Raw genomic sequence first — 24,706 nt, 5'->3', positions numbered from 1 at the left:
ATTTTAAAGATTCATATTATTAGTGTAATCAAAATTACATAATTTTTTATAATCGCAATGTCCTGTCTTTATATGATATATAAATGTGTTTATTATTCATATGTGAACGTATTCATGAAGATAAGGGTATCTTTCTAATCAAAACCAAAATAATTATTTCATCGCTTTGAAAAAGCATTGCAGACAGACCCTCAGTGATTGGAAGACAAGTATCTTTGTTCTCAAAGCTGACACTGAACAAGTATGGTGCATGAATTAGGTTTTATTACATTTTTATCCTCTTACCTTTGTAATTGCTTCAAGTTGTTTCCCTGCTGTTAGAGTGATTTGAGAGGGCAGATTATGATGCCAGAATGATGTAAATGAAAGTCTGGATTAATGACAAATGATGTCAAAACTGGAGAATGTGAATGCAAATTATAGTTAGCCTGGAGAAGTGAAATGCCAAAAAAGCATATTAAGCTAACAGAACACTTGAAAGATTTGGGGGGGTGGGATGGAAATTTTTTTTTTTTAAGATGAATTGTGTACCATAGACTGATGTCTTAGTCACCCCCTTATTTTTAGCCAAATTGCTCATGAAAACTGATTAAGTAAAGGGGTTCTCATGTGGAGCTACACTGAACTGGGGCAATTTGCTGCTCCCAGAAGAAACAAGGCCCCCCCTGGACTCTCCCTGCAGGAGGCCCAGAAAGAATCTTAGCATAGGTGAGCCTGTGAAGGTAATAGGGAGACTGGAAAGATCAAATCCATTCCCTCCCTTTATGGAGTGGAACACTGAGGCCCCCAGAGCTCAAGGCAACATAACTGTTAGCTGCGGAGCTAGGCAAGGATGTGATTTTGTCCTCCTGGGAAACTCTCTGCATCCTGTCCCCTTGCTCTTTGTCTCTGTTGTTCTACTCTGTTCCCAGCTGGCCTTGCCCATCCCCCCAGTGCTTACTCAATCCTAACATCCTGGATGCAGCCGCTGGAGGGCAGTTGTGCAGCCCACAAGGGCCACAAACTACCTCATGGAACAGACTTGCCTCAGGCTCGCTCCTGTACCGTGGGCTTTGACCTTCTTTCCGCGTTGATGATTGCCGACCATTAATGTGGCTTTGAGCCTCAGAAAGCAGGCAGGAGAGACCTCTTCTGGGATTGAAGCCCTTCCTTCCTGACAAGGCCAGCTTTGAGTGTTGTGTGTGGTTTCCTTGGAGCTGTGTAGTTTAGCAATGACTGTGCTTTTGATCATGGCCTAATAAATGTCCCAAAGGCCTGGATAAGACCCGCATTGGGGAAATGAGGCAGGGGCAGTGAGCTCAAAGACACATGCTGTCCTGGCTGGCACCCTGGAAGCTTCCCCTCCAAGTCTGTTCTGGTTTCACCTTCACCACACCTCCCCCTGGGTAGTAGACAGTGTGGGGAAGGTAGAGCTCTGGTCTGACACAGCTGAGCTTTCTAGCCCAGCCCAGCCCAGCCCAGCCCAGCCTTGTCTGCCAGGTTCAAGTACAACCAATGCCTATAGTGTTCACTCAGTCAAATCTGCCAGATCCTTCACTTAGGCTTCCATCAATCTGTACTTTTACCTAAGGCTGGTCTCCAGTAGCAATTCTGTCTGTGGCACAACTGTATTGCTGCCTCCTACTCACTCCCCAAACTCAGGCACCCCCAAACTCAGGCATATTTCTGTGGAATCTTTGCTTGCATGGGGACTCTGAAACTAGGTGATTTTGAAAACTAAATACATGTGCACTTACTAAACCTACTTGTTAACCCCACATTCTGAGTTACACTCTTGAATTAGGGCATTTCAGAAGTGGGAAGAGGGCTTAGCTGTTCCTTTGAACAACCAAGCTCTTCATGAGGTTGAAATAGTTTCCCTTTCCCACTATTGTTATTTCAATGCATAAAATCCCCCAACTAATCCAAAAGTACATAGTTCCCAAAGTGAGCATTCCTGCCACACACAGGCCCCTAAATGGTAGGTAGTCTCCTCAGTCTTCCTTAAAAGATGAAGAGGGTAACACCATCATCCCCTTTAAATTGCTGTTTAATTAAACCCATATTCAACATTGACCACATGGCAGAAACTTGGGAATTTCATGGGAAAACTCAAAATACTTGAGAGCATTATTCAGCCATAGTAAGCATCACTCAGTATTCTAAAACTAGGCTAGTCAGAGTGGGAGAGAGAGGTGAGTGATAAGGCTGAAGGTTCTCCTTAGCCTTATCATTCCTTTATGTCTGAACCAGGCCTTCAGGCTCCCAGGTTCCTGTTTCTGAGCATCCAAAGGAATGCCCCATGAAGATCTGCCATCATTGAAAGACTTCAATAAGTGCTGTCCAAGTATGTTGTGATAAATACCAACCAAATCAGCCTAATCACAAAGAAAGCTCACCAAGCTTATCAAGCTGCTAGTTGATGTGCTTGTGGATGGTTGAACTAACAAAAGAACAAGATGGGACCCCAACATATACCCTAACACCCTATACTTCAGCTGCCATAACCCTTATTCAACATCTGTAGAATTGTGTTTTTCTTCCCCAATAGACTATAATCTCTGAGAGAACAGAGCTTGTCTGTTCACAATTATAGCTATATCCACCAAGGCCTTGCATAATGCTTGATATATAGTGGACATTCAAGAAACTTTTGGTGAATGGCTGAGAAATGGATAGGTGGAAAATTGAATGATAGATGGAATATTGAATGGATGGATGTTTAAGATGGATGCATAGTTGAATGGATAGATGGGTACATGGATGGGTGGATTGGATATATGAATGTATGGATGGAGTTGAATATATTCATACTGTAATCTTGTATTCATTTTCCATAGATAACATAGTAGGGGTAACATGTTGACACAATATGGAACTATAAAGAAATTGCACTTCCTCTAATTTAGTTGAAGAAAGCCTCACAAGTAAATTTTAAGGCAACTCTAAAGACTGATGACCATATCTTTTCTGTTAGCCCTTTATTCAGTGATTTTTTTTTTTCAGGTACTGGGGATTGAACCCAGGGCCTTGCACATGCTAGGCAAGGGCTGTACCTCTTGAGCCATGCCCCCAGCCCATGAATTTTCACTTCTGATATTTTCTTCTGTCTTCTTTCATTCTAGGCTTAATTCCTAGTTTCTTCATTGTTTGTTATTTTTGTTGATATGATGCCCCAGAATCTATGGCAGTGGGCTGTTTATAAATTCTACCTGATGAAACACCTTCTTGGTTTGATGGCCTTCTTCCTATGACTTCACATGGCCTTTCATCTGGTGTGTGTGTGTGTGTGTGTGTGTGTGTGTGTGTGTGTGTGTGTTTGTGTGTGTGCGGCAGGCAGGGGAAAGATCAGTCCTATTGGATTAGTGTCCCACTCTTTTCTTTTTCTTTTTCTTTTTTAAGCAGCAAAGTAGAGTTTTGTTTTTGGCTGAGAATAGAAGTGAGAGTAATTAGTATTGAAGTCAACTTATTGATTCATTGGGGACTGGGTGGTTATAGCTGTAGGGTAAAAAAAAATGAGGAGACAGGGTAGATAAAGAGGAGGAATATGCATGTTTTTCTGGAATTGGGTAGAGATTTTCCTGAAATTTGGGTTCCCCCTTTTTTTTCTCTCCTTTCATGTTTCTTTCTAGTTGTGTCATAGCAATTGCCAACTGTCATGGTGCTAGTGAATATGTCATAGAATGCAAATGGGATTATAATGAAGTTAGACATTGTCTGACAGTCACTGTGGCAACCATCTTAGATCCAAACTGTTTCAGCTAGCCCAGGGCCCCACTCTTACGACCTGATTTAATTTTAATTATCTCCTTAGAAATTCTGTCTCCAAATAGTCACATTAGGGACCAGGGCTTCAATATATGAATTGAGGTGAGGGGACTTGGCCCACACTACATGACAAGTAAAAATCTTCAAATCCTTCATTTTCTAACACTGCTTATCCTATGTTTAGGCTTTATGCAGATATCCTCCAAGGTTGGGTTGAACTGATCCCATGCACACTAGAATGTCCAAAGTAAAGTTTATGTTTTGATAACAACTCTTATTAAAAGTTGAAGAGAGCGGGGCATGGTGGTACATGCCCGTGATGAAGAGCTGACTTCCTACTGGGTTTTTATCCAGACTCTGAATCTACATGCCTTGTTTTGAGACAGAGTATTATGTAGAAACGTTTATCAAGTGTGTCTCAAATATTCTGCCAGTTTTCCAGGACTTGGGACTGACACAAACCTTTCAGAAGAGAGTCTTTTTGAAAGACTAGGCAGGGATGTAGGATCCTCCTGTGCAAAATGGAAGCCTTTATCATCCATCTCCTCTCTTTCTCCCACCCCCTCACAGGCCCTCCCAATAGCTGCCCTGCATCCAGAGCAGAGCAACAGTCATTACCCTCCTTCTCTCTCTGGACTTATTAGAGATGCACAGCCAGGAGTGAGTTTGTGTGCTGACATAGAGTAGACAGAGCTGCCCCAGTCACACCTGCCCTCAGCTCAGCCACAGCCCTGGAACTAATGGGGAACTGGGAAGGAGATGGCACCCCTCTGGCACCTAGAGAAGGCATATCCTGGTGCCATTGGGAGGCCAGGGTTCCTGATATCTCCAATGTTCATAATTAAAGGAAAGATGTGCCACACTGCATGGATAGGACTGAATCCATTCTCTGTTATGAATGTCTCTATCATAACATCGGAATTCAAGAAGCTTGGCAAAATGAAATTTATGTGACTAGGATTAATCATCAATTTCCTTGTTCTGTGAAGGAACTCTGCCACATTCAGCGACTCAGAGGATATGATTATTTCTGGGTCAATCATTTTAAAAGGTCCAAAATCAGGAAGTAATAAAATTTCATTTTCATGATGATTTTTCTTTTCCCATAGGAGCAAGTTGTACCTATGATGACATCATATCCTTGCTTCTGAAGGGAATAACCTTTAAAAATAAATACAAGATTGTCCCAGTTAGAAAAATGTTTTTTTAAACAACCTGAGCACATGAAAATGACCATTTAAGGTAGAAAATTGAAAGGTCTTGCTTTAAGTTATACCCCAAACAAATAACCTTACTACAATAGAAATTACATTCTTATGCTCAGAGCCAGGTGTCCTACTAAAATTGCTGCTCTGTTACCTGTTTTCCACAGTGGAAATATTGCTCCCTTTGAAACATCTGATTATAACAGCACTGTCCAACAACAAGAAGAAATGGTGAGTGATGAATAAAACACATGTACTTAATATTCAGTAATACTCATATTCAATATTAATTAGATGCAACTGTTTTTCTGCGTATGGTGTTCTTATTGTCATCCACCTGTCTGTGATTGTTGAGTGTCCACCATGCACCAAGCACTGTTCAAAGATGGTTGTGGTCCCTGTCCCCAGGGAGTGTACTACTTAGCTGCACATCCATCACTTGACTGCATTGTTTTAGCTATAATTAAAAAGGATGTACAGGTTGTTAGCAATAAATTTGTCTGATAGAATCTCAGTATTACAGTTAAGACTCTTAGAATTAGGACACTAGAGTTATTAATAGCTAATCTATGACACTGTGAGTTGAATTATACTTTAGTTACCTAAGACATGACAGTACTTTGATACTGTCTTAGCTCAGGCTGTGATAACAAATTACCATAAACTGGGTGGTTTGAACAATACACATTCACTTCCCAAGGTTCTAGGGGCTATAGTCTGAGGTCAGGGCGCCAGCATGGCTGAGTTCAGGTGAGGGCCCTTCTGGGTTGCAAACAACTGGCTGCCCCAGGTGTGACCTCTTGAAAGGGCATTGACCTTATTCATGAAGGCTCCACTCTCTTGACCTAATTGTCTCCCAAAGACCTCGCCTCCAATCCCATTACATTGGAACTGGGGTTTCAACATGTAGATTTGGAGAAGGAGTTGGGGAGCAAATATTCTGTTCAGAAAATATCACCCATGGGCAACTCTTTAAAAATCTATTTTGTGATGAGCAGTCTTGAGGGCTGAGCAGGGTATGAGAGAAAAGTAAAAGACAAAAGTCCTTATACTTATATGGATTAAAATGCCTTACACTTGAGTACAACACAGTTTGTAATCAAGGAGCGATAATAGACATGAAACAACCAGCACAATGTTGAGTGGGCCATGAGGCTGTGACTGGCGTGGGAATCCAGAGAGGTGAAGTGGAGCCTGTGAGGGGCCACGGTGATTAGGGAGGGTTTCATGGAAGAGGTAGCCTGTGTTCATTTCCTAATGCTGCTGTATCAAATTAGCACAAAATTCGGTGGCTTAAAACAACACACACTGATTATCTCACAGTTCTGGAGTTAGGAGGCTAAGCTCAAGGTGTCTGCAGGGCTGTGTTCCTTCTGCAGACTCTAGGGGAGAGCCCATTCTCTGCCTTTTCCTGCTTCTAGAATCTTGGCTTGTGACCCCTTGCTTCGCCTTCAAAGCCAGCAAAGGCAGGCTGGGTCCTTCTCATGCCATTCCCCTCTCTTGTTCTCTGTGATCACATGGGGCCACCCAGGTAAGGTGGTATGATCTTCCTGTCTCAAGGTCCTTAAGTCATTCATATCTGCAAAGTCCCTCAGACCATGTAAAGCAGTATAATTACAGGCTCTGGAGATTGGGACGTGGATCTCTTGGGGGCTATTATTCTGCCTGCTCCTCTGCACTTGAGCTGGCCCTGGAAGGGACCACTGGGCTCCTTGGTAGGAGGGTATTCATCTTGGAAGTGTAGTTTGCATTCAAGGTGACGATAACAATGTGGAGGCAGCAAGAAGCCAGATGTGAGGATGTTGGAGGAGCCAAAGACTCCAGGTGAGGGAAAAGGAGAGATCCAGATGGTAGAGAGCTTGCTGATGCCAGGCTGAGGAATTTAGATTTGACCCTAGAGACTGTTAGACACCATCAAGGCATCGAATGACAGGATACATTTGCTTTGTGTGAATAAATGGAGATAGTCTAGGAGCAGTGTGCACATAGGTGCAGGAAGAACTAAAGACAACCGTGCAGGAAGAACTAAAGACAACCACTCAGGAATGGTAATGGCAGGAAGGCGTCCCCATTGTATCCTCAGGAGCTGGCTTTGTATTACTTGAATGAAATCCCTGAGATAATCAGCTTATAAAGAAGAAAGGTTTATTTTGGCTCACAGTTTTGAAGGTGTCAGTCTATGATCTGTTGGCCCCATTACTTTTGGACCTGTGATAAGCTTTTTGGGAATGTGTGGCCAGGCATTTTATGGCTGCAGCATGCAAAAGAGAGAGAACGAGTCCAGCATTCCACAATACCCTTTGATGGTATGCCCCTAATGGCCTAAAAACCTACTGGGCTCCATCTTTTAAAGTTACACAACATTGCAAAGTGCCACAGGCTGGGACCAAGCCTTTAACTCGCAGGCCTTTGGGGGACATTCCAAACAACAGCATACATGCTCACTAAAGATTAAATAAATAAATGATAAAAGTTCCAGTGACATTTCTTGGGTCTACTGAAGACCCCAAGCTTTGGTTAATCTACCTGGAGATTCTAAATAAGATTTCTCACTTTTTTCTTTGTCTTTTTTGTTTTGTTTTGGTGGTACTGGGATTTGAACTCAGGGCTTTATACTTGCTAGGCAAACTCTACCACTTGAGCCACATCCCCAGCTCTTTGTCATTTTTGCATTGTTTCCCCAACCCAGAAACCCCTCCAATTGCTTCTAGAACACCTTCTCCTACAGAGACTCAAACTTCAATAGCTCTGCACCACATTCTCACTCTAGATTTCTGATTGTATTGTGAGAAAAATGTCTCAATTCATGATATATAAAATATTTTTTGGACTAGGGATGGTAGAGTGCATGCTTAGTATGACTAAGGCTCTGGTTTCAATCCCCAACACCAAAAGATTAAAATTAAGTATTTTTTTTTCTGAAAGGCTAGTTCTTTTCACAGCAGTGTATAATGAATTATAAGGTAATTTCTATGAAGGAAGAGACCTAAGGGAATTGAGTTCAGGAGCATAGACTTTTAATATTTTATAACACATATACATTCTCTTATAATCATTTATTGATATTCTAATTCTGCACTGCCAGAGGACTTTGGAATAGGTGAGACAGTGATGCATTTGTCCTGTTGAAATGTAGTGATTTCTGTAGGCTTAAACAAAATATAGTCTGCCTAAACCTGTAGCTCCCAAGCTGGTCAAAACTCAAGATTTCTGGTCTCCTCTGACTCTCTTGCAGACTAAGCACCCCAAGGAATTCTGGTGTAGGTAGTTTCAGGACCACACTTTGAGAACTCTGGCTTTGGAAAGAGCAGCATCAGCATCCCGAGAGCAGACAGGCAGCAGGGAGAGCAATGGGACCAGGCAAACCCAGAGCCAGAATCGAGCACTCCTCAGGTTTCTGGTAGAAGCACTGAAAGTCAGGCCATCCTTCCTGATGATCAGCCCCAGCACCTCCTCCCACATGCTAGAGAAGTGCCATCCATCAAACAACCCTGACTGAAGCTAGCATCCTAAAATAATGCTGGAAATGGGCAGAGACGCCATCCATAGAGGAACCCTTTATGCTGTCGTTTTTCTGCACTTCTATTCCATGTCATTGATATTCCTTTCAAAAATATTTACAAGATAAAAATATTTACAGGAGGAGTTTTTACCTGGTATTGTTGCAATATACTACCTATATAGTGTGCATGTTCCTAGGAAGGGGGTCAGTTAATTTCAACAGATTTTTCAGGACCACAAAAGAGTTCAGAAGTACAGACTTCTGGGCATGATTCCCCCAACTCCTGTGATCCTCAGTGTGGTGCTGGTTGACCACAAGAGAGCATCACAGGGGAGGAGGAGCCCAAGGGGACCTGTTTTCTGGAGTAGGTGGTGCAATATGATGCGGCCGAGCATCACTCTCCTGCCTAAGGGTGATGGGCACGGATGATAAGAGGAGCCATCCCACCTCGGAAGCCTTATAGACAGGGAGATACCAAAACTCACAGAAATGATTTCGTGAACGAGCTTATCTCTGCTGTGGGTATATGAGAACCCACAACAGTGAGTTGTGACCTTGGAACTGTCCAAACATTGACACTGAGCAGACCAATGCATTGGAGAGAGAATGAAAAGTTGTTGTTCAACACAGCAGGCTTTGCAGCTCAGTGTCCAGGTTGTAGAAATGATTTCATACCACTCTACTGTAAGGGAAACTATCCCAAAGGCTAGGAAAATCCTGAAGAATTTCCAACAGAACCCATGTCCCTTCTTTGCCCAGGAGTGGTCCTGCCTCCCCCTGCCCACAGGGACAGCACAGAGGGGGATGCTGAGTGTGCTTTTGACTTCCTTCCTATCCTGTAACTTGTTCTTCTAATGAGAAGTCAGGGCTCCTTATTTTCCTTGTTGCAATGGCCCTGGGATTTCTGATACAACTACTCATGTTTATGATTCAAACATGATGACCCAGACAGGGTTTTATTTCAAGGAGCAACAGTTATGTATTTGTGACATAAAGTTAGTCATAGACAAAATTTTATTGGACATGACTCCAGTGTTGATATATTTGGATGATATATTAAATCCTAAACCCTCTCTGTGGCCATAGTTCATAGAATTATGGAAAAGGTTAGCATCATGTGGAATGGAACATGGAGGGGAAGTTGCTGGAGTCCAGGACCATAGATAAAAGGCTATGAACTTACAGAAGCAAGGCGATCGTGTGACTCGGTTTGTATGTAGAAAGTGCATTTTATTTTCAGGAAATACTCATCCATTTTGTAAATGATTTCTAGGATGAAAATCATTCACCAGTAAAGACAGACCCAGTTGACTCTCCTTTGTCCGAATTCAGAAGATACCTGTTTTGGGAGCAAGAACTGGCAAAGAAATATTCCTATAAAATGGTATGTGTGTCTCATTGGGGAGATTAGCTCTTCATACCATGTGGTATTTAGGGTGATCATATCTTCTTGTTCTGCCTGTGGACATGACTCTGCCACCTGGGGTAATATTTGTCTCCTCTCAGACCTGTGGGGACCATTGTTCCCTCAGACTTAGTGATGGTCAGGAGGTTCCCCATATCCTATGGAATGCCCACTTGGGACTGCTTTGTCATCTTCTAGAGTGAGGGCCTCCCCATGACAAAGAGGAGAGCAGAGACATGAATTTTCTAGAAACTGAGGCTGGGAGATAATGGGGGGGAAATTGGGTTTAGGGAGAAAGATGTCAAAAGTTGGTGGCCTTTGTAGTGGTGGAGATGTATGAGTTATGACATTAAAATTGAAGCTTGCTGGGTGCTGGTGACTCATGCCTATAATCCCAGATACTTGAGAGGCTGAGATTGGAAGAATTCCAATTTGAGGACAGCCCAAGCAAATAGTTCGTGAGACCCCCAACTCCAAAATAAATAGAGCAATATGGACTGGAGGTGAGACTCAAAGGGTAGAGCACCTGTTTTGCAAGCATGAAGCTCTGAATTCAAACCCCAGTCCCACCCTCCCCATGAAATTAAAGCTACATGAACTTCAGGCCCATAAAGTATACACTATTCCATGGAAATTAAAAACATTGTGGCCCAGGTGGAGAGTCCAGCTACTGTCATCAGAATTGTAATAAGAATGGCCTCTGAGAGTTTTGAGGATTGATTCATTCTTTTTTATTAGCATAAATTAATTGTTTTGATATTTACATACATATATAATGCACTTTGATCAAATTCATCACATAGGTTTTACTCTTTGTCAGCCCCTCCCCCCCTCCTTTTTAACCATTTTACTGGGTTTCATTATACTATTTTCACACATATAATGTTTTTGATCACATTCACCCTGCCCACTCTGTCTCTCTCTCTGATTTGATTCACTCTTGAATTAGCCCAAAGGCTGAACTCATTTCCATGTCCTTCCCAGGTGGCCTTTCTCACTGATGAATACTGCAGCTATTGTCAAGTCATTTTACAACATGTGAAGAACCAAGAACTTGAGAGGGTAGGTTTTCAGCCCATAAAATTACTAACCATTTTACTTGATTAGACCACTCCAGGGACAATGGTGCTAATCATTGCTCTGAAGTGCTTATGATGTAGCTATTTGGTAGTTAGTAAGTTCTTGAAGGTGGCATTGATATTCAATTTAATCATTTGGAAACTCTACAATGTACTAATGTGGATAACTTCATGCTTTCTGTACAAATTTACCCTTTTTTTAGAGCTTAATTCCACTGAGTTTGAATAAAGTATGGGCAATAAAGTATGCCAAAGCTTAATTCCACTAAGTTTGAATAAAGTATTGGCAATAAAGTATGCCAAAGAGCTATTTTATTGATTCACACCAAGAGAAAAAGAAGCAGGACTTTGAAGCTTGTGATGCGGCCATGGTAGGGTAGATTTGACTCTACAGTTGGCGGTGTAGCATGAGGGGTGTAGCTCAGTGGTAGAGCATGTGTTTGTTACAGCATGTGTGAAGCTTGGGTTCAATCCCCAGCATGAAGAAGAGAAGGAGGAAGCAGGAGGGGGAGAAGGAGAAGAAGAATTGGCCATGGAAAATATGAATAAACCATTTAACTATCCTGAATTATACATGAATATCCAGGGAAATGTGCACATTCAAGTGAAGGTCTTCCCCATGCTTTAGTACTCCAAGCACTTCAGCTTTAGATGACCACAGTCATTCCACGTGAGCACACTTAGTACCTTACTCCGTGTAAAGTGATATAGTGTGGAGAGACCAAGACATCTTCAGAATGGCCCTGTTCTATAGATGCAATGCTATACCTATTCATCCTCACCAATAGCTGACATTCTTAAAGGCCCCACCACTTCCTAATAGCTTTATAGGTCAAGGACCAAATCTTTTTTTTTTTTTTTTCATTTTTCTTTTATTATTCATATGTGCATACAAGGCTTGGTTCATTTCTCCCCCCTGCCCCCACCCCCTCCCTTACCACCCACTCCGCCCCCTCCCGCTCCCCCCCCTCAATACCCAGCAGAAACTATTTTGCCCTTATCTCTAATTTTGTTGTACAGAGAGTATAAGCAATAATAGGAAGGAACAAGGGTTTTTGCTGGTTGAGATAAGGATAGCTATACAGGGCATTGACTCACATTGATTTCCTGTGTGTGGGTGTTACCTTCTAGGTTAATTCTTTTTGATCTAACCTTTTCTCTAGTTCCTGGTCCCCTTTTCCTATTGGCCTCAGTTGCTTTAAGGTATCTGCTTTAGTTTCTCTGCGTTAAGGGCAACAAATGCTAGCTAGTTTTTTAGGTGTCTTACCTATCCTCACCCCTCCCTTGTGTGCTCTCGCTTTTATCATGTGCTCATAGTCCAATCCCCTTGTTGTGTTTGCCCTTGATCTAATGTCCACATATGAGGGAGAACATACGATTTTTGGTTTTTTGAGCCAGGCTAACCTCACTCAGAATGATGTTCTCCAGTTCCATCCATTTACCAGCGAATGATAACATTTCGTTCTTCTTCATGGCTGCATAAGATTCCATTGTGTATAGATACCACATTTTCTTAATCCATTCGTCAGTGGTGGGGCATCTTGGCTGTTTCCATAACTTGGCTATTGTGAATAGTGCCACAATAAACATGGATGTGCAGGTGCCTCCGGAGTAACAGTCTTTTGGATATATCCCCAAGAGTGGTATTGCTGGATCAAATGGTAGATCGATGTCCAGCTTTTTAAGTAGCCTCCAAATTTTTTTCCAGAGTGGTTGTACTAGTCTACATTTCCACCAACAGTGTAAGAGGGTTCCTTTTTCCCCGCATCCTCGCCAACACCTGTTGTTGGTGGTGTTGCTGATGATGGCTATTCTAACAGGGGTGAGGTGGAATCTTAGTGTGGTTTTAATTTGCATTTCCTTTATTGCTAGAGATGGTGAGCATTTTTTCATGTGTTTTTTGGCCATTTGAATTTCTTCTTTTGAGAAAGTTCTGTTTAGTTCACATGCCCATTTCTTTATTGGTTCATTAGTCTTGGGAGAATTTAGTTTTTTAAGTTCCCTGTATATTCTGGTTATCAGTCCTTTGTCTGATGTATAATTGGCAAATATTTTCTCCCACTCTGTGGGTGTTCTCTTCAGTTTAGAGACCATTTCTTTTGATGAACAGAAGCTTTTTAGTTTTATGAGGTCCCATTTATCTATGCTATCTCTTAGTTGCTGTGCTGCTGGGGTTTCATTGAGAAAGTTCTTACCTATACCTACTAACTCCAGAGTATTTCCTACTCTTTCTTGTATCAACTTAAGAGTTTGAGGTCTGATATTAAGATCCTTGATCCATTTTGAGTTAATCTTGGTATAGGGTGATATGCATGGATCTAGTTTCAGTTTTTTGCAGACTGCTAACCAGTTTTCCCAGCAGTTTTTGTTGAAGAGGCTGCTATTTCTCCATCGTCTATTTTTAGCTCCTTTGTCAAAGATAAGTTGCTTATAGTTGTGTGGCTTCATATCTGGATCCTCTATTCTGTTCCACTGGTCTTCATGTCTGTTTTTGTGCCAGTACCATGCTGTTTTTATTGTTATTGCGTTGTAATATAGTTTGAAGTCAGGTATTGTGATACCTCCTGCATTGTTCTTTTGACTGAGTATTGCCTTGGCTATTCGTGGCCTCTTGTGTTTCCATATAAATTTAACAGTAGATTTTTCAATCTCTTTAATGAATGTCATTGGAATTTTGATGGGAATTGCATTAAACATGTAGATTACTTTGGGGAGTATCGACATTTTTTACTATGTTGATTCTACCAATCCATGAGCATGGCAGATCTCTCCACTTTCTATAGTCTTCCTCAGTCTCTTTCTTCAGAAGTGTATAGTTTTCCTTGTAGAGGTCTTTCACATCTTTTGTTAGGTTTACACCTAGGTATTTCATTTTTTTTGAGGCTATTGTAAATGGAATTGTTTTCATATATTCTTTTTCAGTTTGTTCATTATTAGTGTATAGAAATGCTAATGATTTTTCTATGTTGATTTTATATCCTGCTACCTTGCTATAGCTATTGATGATGTCTAGAAGCTTCTGAGTAGAGTTTTTTGGGTCTTTAAGGTATAGGATCATGTCGTCTGCAAATAGGGATATTTTGACAGTTTTTTTACCTATTTGTATTCCTTTTATTCCTTCTTCTTGCCTAATTGCTCTGGCTAGGAATTCCAGTACTATGTTGAATAGGAGTGGAGATAGTGGGCATCCTTGTCTGGTTCCTGATTTTAGAGGGAATGGTTTTAATTTTTCTCTGTTAAGTATAATGCTGGCTGTAGGTTTGTCATATATAGCTTTTATAATGTTGAGGAACTTTCCTTCTATTCCTAGTTTTCTTAGAGCTTTTATCATGAAATGATGTTGGATCTTATCAAAGGCTTTTTCTGCATCTATTGAGATGATCAAGTGGTTTTTGTCTTTGCTTCTGTTAATGTGGTTTATTACATTTATTGATTTTTCGTATGTTGAACCACCCCTGCATCCCTGGGATGAAGCCTACCTGGTCGTGGTGAATAATCTTTTTGATGTGTTGCTGAATTCGGTTTGCCATTATTTTGTTGAGGATTTTTGCGTCAATGTTCATTAAGGAGATTGGCCTATAGTTCTCCTTTTTGGAGGTGTCTTTGTCTGGTTTTTGGGATAAATGTAATACTGGCTTCATAAAATGTGTTTGGCAGTTTTCCTTCCCTTTCTATTTCATGGAACAGTTTAAGGAGGGTTGGTATCAGTTCTTCTTTAAAGGTCTGATAGAATTCAGCAGAGAATCCATCAGGTCCTGGACTTTTCTTTTTGGGGAGACTCTTGATTGCTGCTTCAATTTCATTTTGTGTTATAGGTCTATTCAGGTGATTAATTTCCTCTTGGTTCAGTTTTGGATGATAATATGTATCTAGAAATCTGTCCATTTCTTTTAGATTTTCAAATTTATTTGAATATAGGTTCTCAAAGTAGTCTCTGATGATTTCCTGGACTTCCATGGTGTTTGTTGTTATCTCCCCTTTTGCATTCCTAATTCTACTAATTTGGGTTTTTTCTCTCCTCATTTTAGTCAGGTTTGCCAGGGGTCTATCGATCTTGTTTATTTTTTCAAAGAACCAATTTTTTGTTTCATTAATTCTTTGTATGGTTTTTTTGGTTTTTATTTCGTTGATTTCAGCTCTTATTTTTATTATTTATTTCCTTCTATTTGTTTTGGGATTTGCTTGTTCTTGTTTTTTCTAGGAGTTTGAGATGTATCATTAGGTCATTGATTTGGGATCTTTCAATCTTTTTAATATATGCACTCATGGCTATAAACTTTCCTCTCAAGACTGCCTTAGCTGTGTCCCATAGGTTCCGGTAGGTTGTGTTTTCATTTTCATTGACTTCCAGGAACTTTTTAATTTTCTCTTTTATTGCATCGATGATCCATTCTTCATTAAGTAATGAGTTAGTTTCCAGCTGTTTGCATGTTTTTTGTCTTTACTTTTGTTGTTGAGTTCTACTTTTACTGCATTGTGGTCAGATAGTATGCACGGTATTATTTCTATTTTCTTATATTTGCTGAGGCTTGCTTTGTGCCCTAGGATATGATCTATTTTGGAGAAGGTTCCATGGGCTGCTGAGAAGAATGTATATTGTGTAGAGGTTGGATGAAATGTTCTGTAGACATCTACTAGGTCCACTTGATCTATTGCATATTTTAGATCTTGGATTTCTTTATTGAGTTTTTGTTTGGATGACCTATCTATTGATGATAATGGAGTGTTAAAGTCTCCCACAACCACTGTGTTGGCGTTTATATATGCTTTTAGGTCTTTCAGGGTATGTTTGATGAAATTGGGTGCATTGACATTGGGTGCGTACAGATTGATGATTATTATTTCCTTTTGGTCTATTTCCCCTTTTATTAGTATGGAATGTCCTTCTTTATCTCGTTTGATCAATGTAGGTTTGAAGTCTACTTTGTCAGAGATAAGTATTGCTACTCCTGCTTGTTTTCGGGGGCCATTGGCTTGGTAAATCTTCTTCCAGCCTTTCATCCTAAGCATATGCTTATTTCTGTCGGTGAGATGAGTCTCCTGTAAGCAACAAATTGTTGGATCTTCTTTTTTAATCCATTTTGTCAAACGGTGTCTTTTGATGGGTGAATTAAGTCCATTAACATTAAGCGTTAGTACTGATAGGTATGTGGTGATTCCTGCCATTTAGTTATCTTAGTTGTTTGAAGGTTTGATTGTGTGTACCTAACTTGATGTTACTCTCTACTGTCTTGCTTTTTCTTATCCTGTGGTTTGGTGCTGACTGCCTTTTCATGGTTAAGTTGGGTGTCACTTTCTGTGTGCAGGATCCCTTGCAGAATCTTTTGTAATGGTGGCTTTGTGGAAGGACCAAATCTTTAATACACATGCCTTTGGGGGACTTGTTCCATATCCCAAATCTAGCATTTATTATAATAAAATTCCTGAGGCAGGCCAGTTTATTTTGGCTCATGGTTCTGAAGGTGAAGGATCTAAGGGCTTTATCTGGTGAGGCGTTTCTTGCAGGCAGTCCAGGGCAGCACAGAGCATCATCACATGGCAAAGGACAGGGAGCACATGCATGTGCGTGTGTGTGTTTCTCTCTCTTTTTTTCAGAACACCACCAGCATCCAGTCATCATGCATACCCTGATGATCTATTAATCCCAATCACTTACCAAGGCCCTGCCTTTAAACACCATAGTCAGATTAAGTGTCTGCTCTCTTAGTACATCACAGTGGGAAGTTCAGTGGGGGCAAATCATATTGAAATTATAGCAGTTGTGAGATTAGAGGATTCTGGGTGCCCAGAGAAGAGTAGCAGAGATCTGGGGAGCATTCCCAAGGCAGGTCCAATTCCAATAGGAAAAGCAGAGGGTCAACAGACAGAAAACGGGGTAAGAAAGAGATTCCAACCCAAACCCATGCTATGGGCAGAGGCCACAAGATGTTCACAGGCACCACATGCCTTAGGGTCCCTGTGACTCTGTTACTGGGACCAGTGAGGCTCCAGGGAGGAGGTCTTCAAAAGGGAGGAGCCTCTACCTGGCCCTTGGGTACTGAGTTTGTGATGATGTCACAAAAAAGAAGTTTAGGACACATGGAGGTGGAGACCAAGAAAGTTTATCAGTAAAGCAAAACAAAGAAAGGACAGTACACAATCCTGATGTGGGTGTGGGCACATGTGATAACAGGTACAATGAGTACTCTAACATCCGGGGTATTTATGGTGAAAGAGTGGGCTGGGGGATTGGCTCAAATTTGCTGTAGGGTGAATGATACTCTTTGTTCTGGACACCTGGTATATTTAATCATTCTTGCTATTACACTGTTTTATCAGTTGAGTCCAAAGATATTAAGGTTTGTCCGTTCATTAAATTTGGGTCAGTATGACACGGATGCTGAGCCCATGTGGGTTCTGCTAGATGCTCCCTTCAAAAAAAGTGTCCATCCTTGAGAAATATTTTCCTTTGCAAACACTTTTTCCACCCAGAGAAGTCATTTTTCCCAAGTGTTTTTTTCCTTTCTAAAAATTTAACCCTTAGGACAAATGTCTTTCTTTATAAGGTCAAAGGGAAAAATCTGCTCTTTTCCCCATTTTTGTTTTTTGTCTCTTTTAGCTAAACATTGAAGCTTATCTAGGAAGTATAAAACTTAAAGCAAAGCAGATGATGCCTGTGTGCTTTTAACCAACATATTCTTTTGTTTTTTGGTGGTACTCAGGGCCTACACCTTGAGTCACTCTACCAGCCCTTTTTTTGTGATGGTTTTTTTTGAGATAGGGTCTCGTGAACTGTTTGGCTGTGCTGGCTTTGAACTGAGGTCCTCCTGATCTCTGCCTCCTGATTAACTAGGATTACAGGTGTAAGCCACCAGTGCCTGGCTTAAGGTATTCTTTAATACAGAGCCTTTCTTCAAATTCCTGGTGGCTGTTCCCCTTGCCTCATTTTCCCCAGATCTGTCCTGCATCTCCAAAGGAGGGAGCAAGGAAGGAGGCTGGCACTAGAGAGGGCTCCTCACGCTCCATGAAGAACTCCAGTTTTTTGGGAAGACAGCAGGGAAGGGGGCAGTGTCAGACTTGGCCATATGGGCAGAAGGGTTTGTCATAGTCGAGGTGAGCAGAGGTGAGTCAGTCCAGTGTGGTGGCAGAGAATCTGGGAGAAGGAAGAAAGTTGTAGGAACGTTTGTGGGGTGGGTGTGCTAGGACTTGGACATGGGTGATAAGGAAGTTAACAAAGCCAAATCTATGGTTGCTGTCTCAGCTCACAACCGCCAACCCCATAGGCCAAGTCACCATCGTGAGAGTAAGGATTGATACATCCTGTGTTGTATTTTTCTCAGTTTCTTTGGAAAAGTCCAAAATGAATGCCCTTGACACAGGATCTCAAATCAGGGACCATTACCATGGAACTCGAGAGCTGACCCTAACTTTCTTGATGGCCTGTACATGGGATCCTGGCTGGGGACAACTAGTGGGTCCTGGTGACACCTCAGAATACCTGAGCTGTGGAAATCCCCCAAAGGCAAGAGTCACTCACTACTCAGAATGGTCACCTGGTTCAAGTAGAGTCAGATAGTCAACATGGGGGAATGAGAACAAAGAAAAGGAGGGAAGCTAAAGGGGCCTATGGGAGCCTCTCTGCTCCTATACTTGCATGGCAAACTTTTTCTCTGTTCTATTTCTTTCTACTTTATCCTGTTTTGCCAAATAAATCGTAGCATTAAAAAAGAAGATTCCTATGTAGAATCACACCTGTCCCCCTTTTGCTTACACAGTCCCTGGAGGACTTCCAACTTGATGTCAAAGAGGAGGCCTCTGAGATGAAATACAGCTCTTTCTGAGCTGGAAAGTGATCAAGGCAGTCAGTCAGTCATTCAATGAACATCTATAGAACTCTTGACTGGGCCCTGGTAGCCCATTTATCATCCTTTTATAATCAACCAGAGCCCCCTTGTGGTCCTAAACAGCCTTCCATCTTAAAAAAAAATTAAGAAAATACATTCCACAGTGGGTTGAATACTAACAAAGTACAGCTCGGAAAAGCTGACGCTAAGCTTGACATCCATTGGAACAAAACTCAGCCCATTGTCCTTCAGGGCTAATTAAGTCTGTATGTGGCATTAGTCTGATGAAGCACAGAGTGAGTTTCCGGTGATATGTTCTGACCTTAGGTGGAGGGCTTACTTACCGCTTTCTGGAAATCTCTGCGACCTGACACAGTCATGCTTATGTCACTGTCTGACATGCGCCAGCTCTTGAAGTGTTACGATGTACAGCTGTACAAGGTAAGAGGACATCTGAGTCCCTGGTCTGTGTCCTTTGCAGTAATCCATGTCACATTCTTGTGTTAGAACCCTACCCCCCGCCCACCACCACCATCCCGGCAGTGCCCATGGGCTTTGGATGCTCTGAGGGGGACCAGAGGGTGATGGGCTTTTTCAGCTGTGCCTACACTTTCCTTGTATTAAAAAAAAATAATAACCCAGGGCACATAGCAACCTGTGACTCCACTACCAGTGACCCTGGATTGAGCCAAAACTCTTTCTCTGGACATTGCAACCAAAGATGGTTTATTTATTTGTTTTATTATCATTATTATTACTATTACTATTGTTTGGTTTTATGAAACAGAGTCTTCCTATGTAGCTAAGGCTGGCCTGGAACTTGCTCCATAACCAGTCCGGTCTTGAACTCTCATTCCTTCTGCCTCAGCTCCACAATTCTGGGATTACAGACATTTGCCACCAACCCGGCCTCAAAGAAGACATTTTAGAATAAGTATCCAGAAGAACTTTGGATACTTTGCTTTGGAATATACATAATAGCCCAGGGGTTGGTTTGATTCAGTTTGGAGCGCTTGCCTCTGGAGCAGTTTTTGTATTTGGGGGTTAGATATACATCATTTCTGTGGTGAAAAGCTATTCTCTTCTCAATAGTCACAAACCTCACCTTTTATTTTGTGGGAAACCATCTAGTGCTGCTAGGTTTTTAACACCAGGATGGAAAGCTGGAGGCTGGGTTCAGTCCCTAGTGCCTTTGGTCTGACCTGCCTAGCATTGGCTAATTTAAAAGGAATTGAATAGGGGGCTGGAATGTAGCTTGGTGGTAGAACACTTGCTTGTCTGGCATGTGCAAGGTCATGGGGTCCATCCCCAGTGCCCACCACGACCACCACAAATAATCAGATATGAGCATTGCAACAAAAATCAAATTCTGCACATTCTGACATCCTGCACAATAAAGAGAGTCTGTCCCTCGGGCCAGGAAGGGCCAGGCAGAGCCTTCCCTCAGACCTGTCATAACCTGCCCCCCCCCCAGTCCCTGCGGTACTATAAGCTTGGCCACTTACAGTTAGAGGCTCCTGCACCTACCAGTGAGTCACAGGGGCTGACACTTTCATTGTAGGGAATTGAGGACATTCTTCTCCATGACTTTTTGGAAGAGGTCTCTATTCAGTACCTGAAATCTGTCCGGTTATTTAGTAAGAAGTTTAAGCTGTGGCTCCTTAATGTCTTGGAAGATTTTCCAGCCCTCTTACGGATCTCCAAACTCAAAGGTAGGTTCCATGCAAAAGGTAAATAAATTCTGATTGGTGAAGAATCTAACCTTCACACTAGGGTGGTGCTACTTAGCTGTTGTGTCTAGGAGCCCTCTTGCCCCTCATGCAGGAAACAGTCCTAGGGCCAGGCTTTAGCCTTTCCTGATAGTACTTCCTGGGCTGGTCCCCGATGAGTAACCCATGGCCTTTGCAGTTCCCCAGGTCTGGAGACTTGGGAGAGGAAGGCCTGCCTTGGCCTTCTGTCATCCTGGGTCTCTCACTTGGGCAGGGTGAACTGCCTCTGGCTGCAGCACCCTTTCCATCCTTCTACATAAAGAATTCTGTTCCCTCCTTAGAAATCCCGGTACCCTTTCCTTCCTCTCACATCTGGGGCCACTAAGGCTGCCTTCCTTTGTGCTCTTATACCTCACACCCAGGCTCCCTCATCTCCTGTTCACTTTCTGGAATGCCAGGCTGTTGTCCCTGAAGACACACTGAGCATCCCTAATGAGGCAACAGGAAATCTGAAATGCTCCACAATCCCAAACTTATCCACATGATGGACAAGTAGAATGGTCTGCCCCTTACCTCATGTGACAGGCCACAGTCAAAACACAAGCACACCAAACAAGTTTTATAAAATGACCTTCAGACTATGTATTGAAGGCATATATTCATATATTCCAAAATCTGAAAATTCTGTAATCTGAGACACATTTGTCCCAAGCATTTCTGATAACGGAGGCTACTGTCTGCTCAAGCCTCATGGTTGGACCCTGAGCTGCTGTTGGCTGTCCTTGCCTGCCACAGGCCTGGCCTTTCGTGTTCTCAGCTCCACGGTCCTTTAACACCAGTATGCATAGCCGCATGGTGCTGTGTCTGACAGCCCTGAAAACAGCAGCTTCTTGAGACTCCTATCAGTTTCTGCCGCCGTCTCCAGTGCTTCCCTGCTCAGGACCACCTTTCTTGGGACAGCCTAGGCCAACCATCCCTTCCTCATGTTTCTGAGGCCAGATTTCTTTGCAGTTGTTTTCTGGGGTTCTTGTCTTCTTGAAATGCATACATAGTAGGACCCTGTCTGATCTTCCTCACCTCCACCCTGGCTGTGTTCAGTAGTCAAGCCAGGTGCCCTGATTCCACTTGCTTCTACTTGCCTCCATCACATGGGTCCCAAGATTGCCAGCCACTTGGGCAGTGAAGTGGGAGGGAAGTGAGACAGGCTTGCTGTGAAGGGGTCCATGGAAGGGATGCAGAAGGCTGTGGCTCCTGAACACCTATCCCCATCAAACCCTTGGTCTCTTTCTACCCTCTCTCAGCTACTTCAGGAACTTGCTAGCTGATCATCCTGCCTCCAGCCTCCATACCTCAGCCCTGCACCCTCCACCCTAGTGACTGTCCTCAAACAGCAATTTTATAAAGTCAGCACAGGCTGCAATAACAAAAACCATGTACTGGGTGGCTTATAAAGAAGAGATTTGTTTCTCATAGTTCAAGAGGCTGCAAGTCCAAGGCCAAGGCACTGGCAGATTCAGTGTCTGGTGAGGGCCTTCATCTTGGCACGTAGATGGTGTCTTCACATGGTGGAAGATAAAAGGGGTCTTTCTGGGCCTCTCTTTTGGCCCATCAGGAGGGCTCTCCTCTTGTGACCTCATTACCTTGCAAAGGCCTCACTCCTAAGACAATCACATGTGAATAAGGGGGACACAGACCTTCAGTCCATAGCAGCCTCTTGTCAGATGCTGGCAATATGCTATTTTCTGGAGATACGTTATTTGCGTTTTCCCTGCCAGAATGCCAGCCACTCAGGAAGGGGCCAGCAGAAGGGGAAGGTGGGAACATGGCTCAGGCAGCTGTGCCTCCCCGCTCAGCCAAGGGCGCCTCTCCCTCTGCACCATCCAACAGAGGAGCTGGTGTATGTGGTAACAATAACGGCTCTGTGTTGTTCTTAACAGAAGTCACTGTATTTGTGAAAAGACTCAGAAGAAAGACATACCTTTCCAACATGGCAAAGGTAGGTTCCAGCCACAGACAGGGGAACAAAGCATTTTCCTGAAGTGCAGAGTAAAAGTCACAAGTCTACCTGGGAGCAGGTGGTCACTGCCTGCAGGAAGGCCATTTCCAGTTACCCACTGGTGGAGCAGAGGACAGAAAGGAGGGCCTTGCTGGCCAGTAGCTGGGGAGGTCTAGAGGTCTCATGACACTCAAAAGCCCACCCCTTTTCCCTGCAGGAAAAGGGCCCAAGAGCCTCTCTTTGTATGCATGAGGAAGGAGTCCTTTAAAAGATGCTAGTGGCAGGCTCCATTCAGGTATCGATCTGGACCAGCTGGTGTCAGTGGTGAAAGGCATCATAGCAGACCTAGGATAGACAGACAGACAGACACCTTCCCCTTGTGCATGGCCCTATAGACTTGGTGTGTACAGGCTGCCAGGCTCCTCAGCTCTGACTTCTAACACTTGAGTGATTATGTAGTCAGTGCTAGCGGCAAGTCAAAAAGGGCTGAAGAAAAGATTTCATATCTGCAGGGCCTGTCCCACAGATCCAGCCAATCCTAGGATTAAAATATGCAAAGGCCTGTGATGGTTGTGTCTGTACTGAGCATGTACAGACTTTTTCTTGTCTATATTCCCTAAACCATACATATAACAACTATGTATATAGCATGTACCTTGTGTTAGGTATTACAAGTCATCTAGAGATGATTTAAAGAACACAGAAAGATGTGTATAGGTTCTATGCAAACACTACACTATTTTATATAAGGGTCGGGAGCATCCGTTGATCTTGATATTCACTAGAACCAGCCCCATGTGGATACCAAGGGATGACCATGTAATGCCAACACCCACAAGTGGGCCACCCATGAATTTACTGTGAAATCCTATGGACAGCAGATCAGGACAGAACATGGGGACAGTTGCTGTGCCCCAAGTCTGTCTTGGCTCAAGGGAAGCTCAGCAGGTCATGCATTGAACTGTCCCCATCCTCTCAGTACACAGTCCTTGGACTCTGAGGTAATCAGGGTTGTTATACATGTAAGTCCCCAGGGCCACCCTGTTCTGTGGCACTGGCACATTTATGGTTGGATCCATCTAGCATGACTGCAGCAAGTCCATTTTACCCCAACCAAAGCAGTACACTTGGATTCTAGAGCCAACCTTATTCTGTACCTTATCTCTACTCTTACAGCCATGGAAACATTTACTGAGCACCTCCTCTTCTGTAAAATGGAGGGGGTTACACAGTGTGAGGAAAACCAAGTGCCATCCCACGAAGCCCTGAAATGTAAGGACTTAGATTGTCTCCACCTGTCAGCAAGGAAATCAGCTTTGGAGGCTGAATTCATTGCTCAAGTCTCCCAACAGGAAGGACAGAGAGCTTCTGAAGCCCCGAGCCACCCCTTAGCATTGGGGTCAATGCTAGACCCACACCTTCCTCACATACATTCATTCACTGACTGCAACATGTGGCTTGAGCAACAACATGTCTCTAGAGCAACATGGGCTTGAGTGGGGACAGAGAATAGGAAACAGGAAGAGGAAGTTCACAGGGCCCTGAGATCCTGAAAGGCACCTGCCCAGGAGCTAAAGCCTGCCCAGTGCTGGTTTCCAGCAAGGCAGGTCTAGAATGTGTGAAAATTGGACATTTTAAGTATCGTTAACATTCAATGTTAACAGATAATACACAAACCCCCATTTCATTCTCAAAAACAATAAAATCTTGGTAAGGTGGGGCGGGGGGAATTAGAAAAAAGTAAAATGATGGAATTTAATGAAGTTTGATGCTTCTTCATTGTCTTTAGACTATGAGAATGGTGCTGAAAAATAACAGGAGAGTCAGCATCTTGAAGTCAGATCTCCATGCCATTGTCAGTCAAGGCACTTTGGATATTTCTAAGGCCCTGGCAAGTGACCCGAACCACATGGAGGAGCTGGAGAGCCACACAGAGATGAAATGTAACCTTTCTTGTGCAGTGCTGTTTATTGTTGTGCTGGGTATATATCGGGGCTAGCATGGCAGTCACTGTGAATTTCTTAATTGAGCAGAAGTTTTTTTACTCTCAAATGTTCTGATGTACATGCTCAATTATATCTTCCTGCACGAAGCACCCTGTGTTCCTGGGCTTTCAGAACCTTCCTATAAGTGTCAGACCAGGTGTCAGTGCTAATACATGTTTGCTAAGTAAATGCATGGACAGATAAATGTTTGGTATTGAGTGTTCAGTATTGTCTCTTGACAATGCTTCTTTCTGC

General features: G+C 42.8%; 1 protein-coding gene across 1 annotated transcript in view; it reads left to right on the top strand.

Annotated features, from left to right (window-relative positions):
- Window positions 1–24,706, top strand: part of Rfx8 (regulatory factor X8) — a 75,002-nt gene that overhangs the window by 33,602 nt on the left and 16,694 nt on the right. Inside the window, exons 3-8 of the mRNA XM_074050385.1 lie at window positions 9,728–9,838; window positions 10,844–10,921; window positions 19,089–19,202; window positions 20,323–20,473; window positions 22,408–22,466; window positions 24,256–24,409. Of these exons, the coding sequence (XP_073906486.1) occupies window positions 9,728–9,838; window positions 10,844–10,921; window positions 19,089–19,202; window positions 20,323–20,473; window positions 22,408–22,466; window positions 24,256–24,409 (667 nt within the window). The remainder of the gene's footprint in view (window positions 1–9,727; window positions 9,839–10,843; window positions 10,922–19,088; window positions 19,203–20,322; window positions 20,474–22,407; window positions 22,467–24,255; window positions 24,410–24,706) is intronic.

The sequence above is a fragment of the Castor canadensis genome, chromosome 12, assembly GCF_047511655.1.
Source record: "Castor canadensis chromosome 12, mCasCan1.hap1v2, whole genome shotgun sequence".
NCBI classification, from domain to species: domain Eukaryota; kingdom Metazoa; phylum Chordata; class Mammalia; order Rodentia; family Castoridae; genus Castor; species Castor canadensis.
The sequence above is the reverse complement of the archived record's forward strand: the minus strand, read 5'-3'. Positions and strand labels throughout refer to the sequence as shown.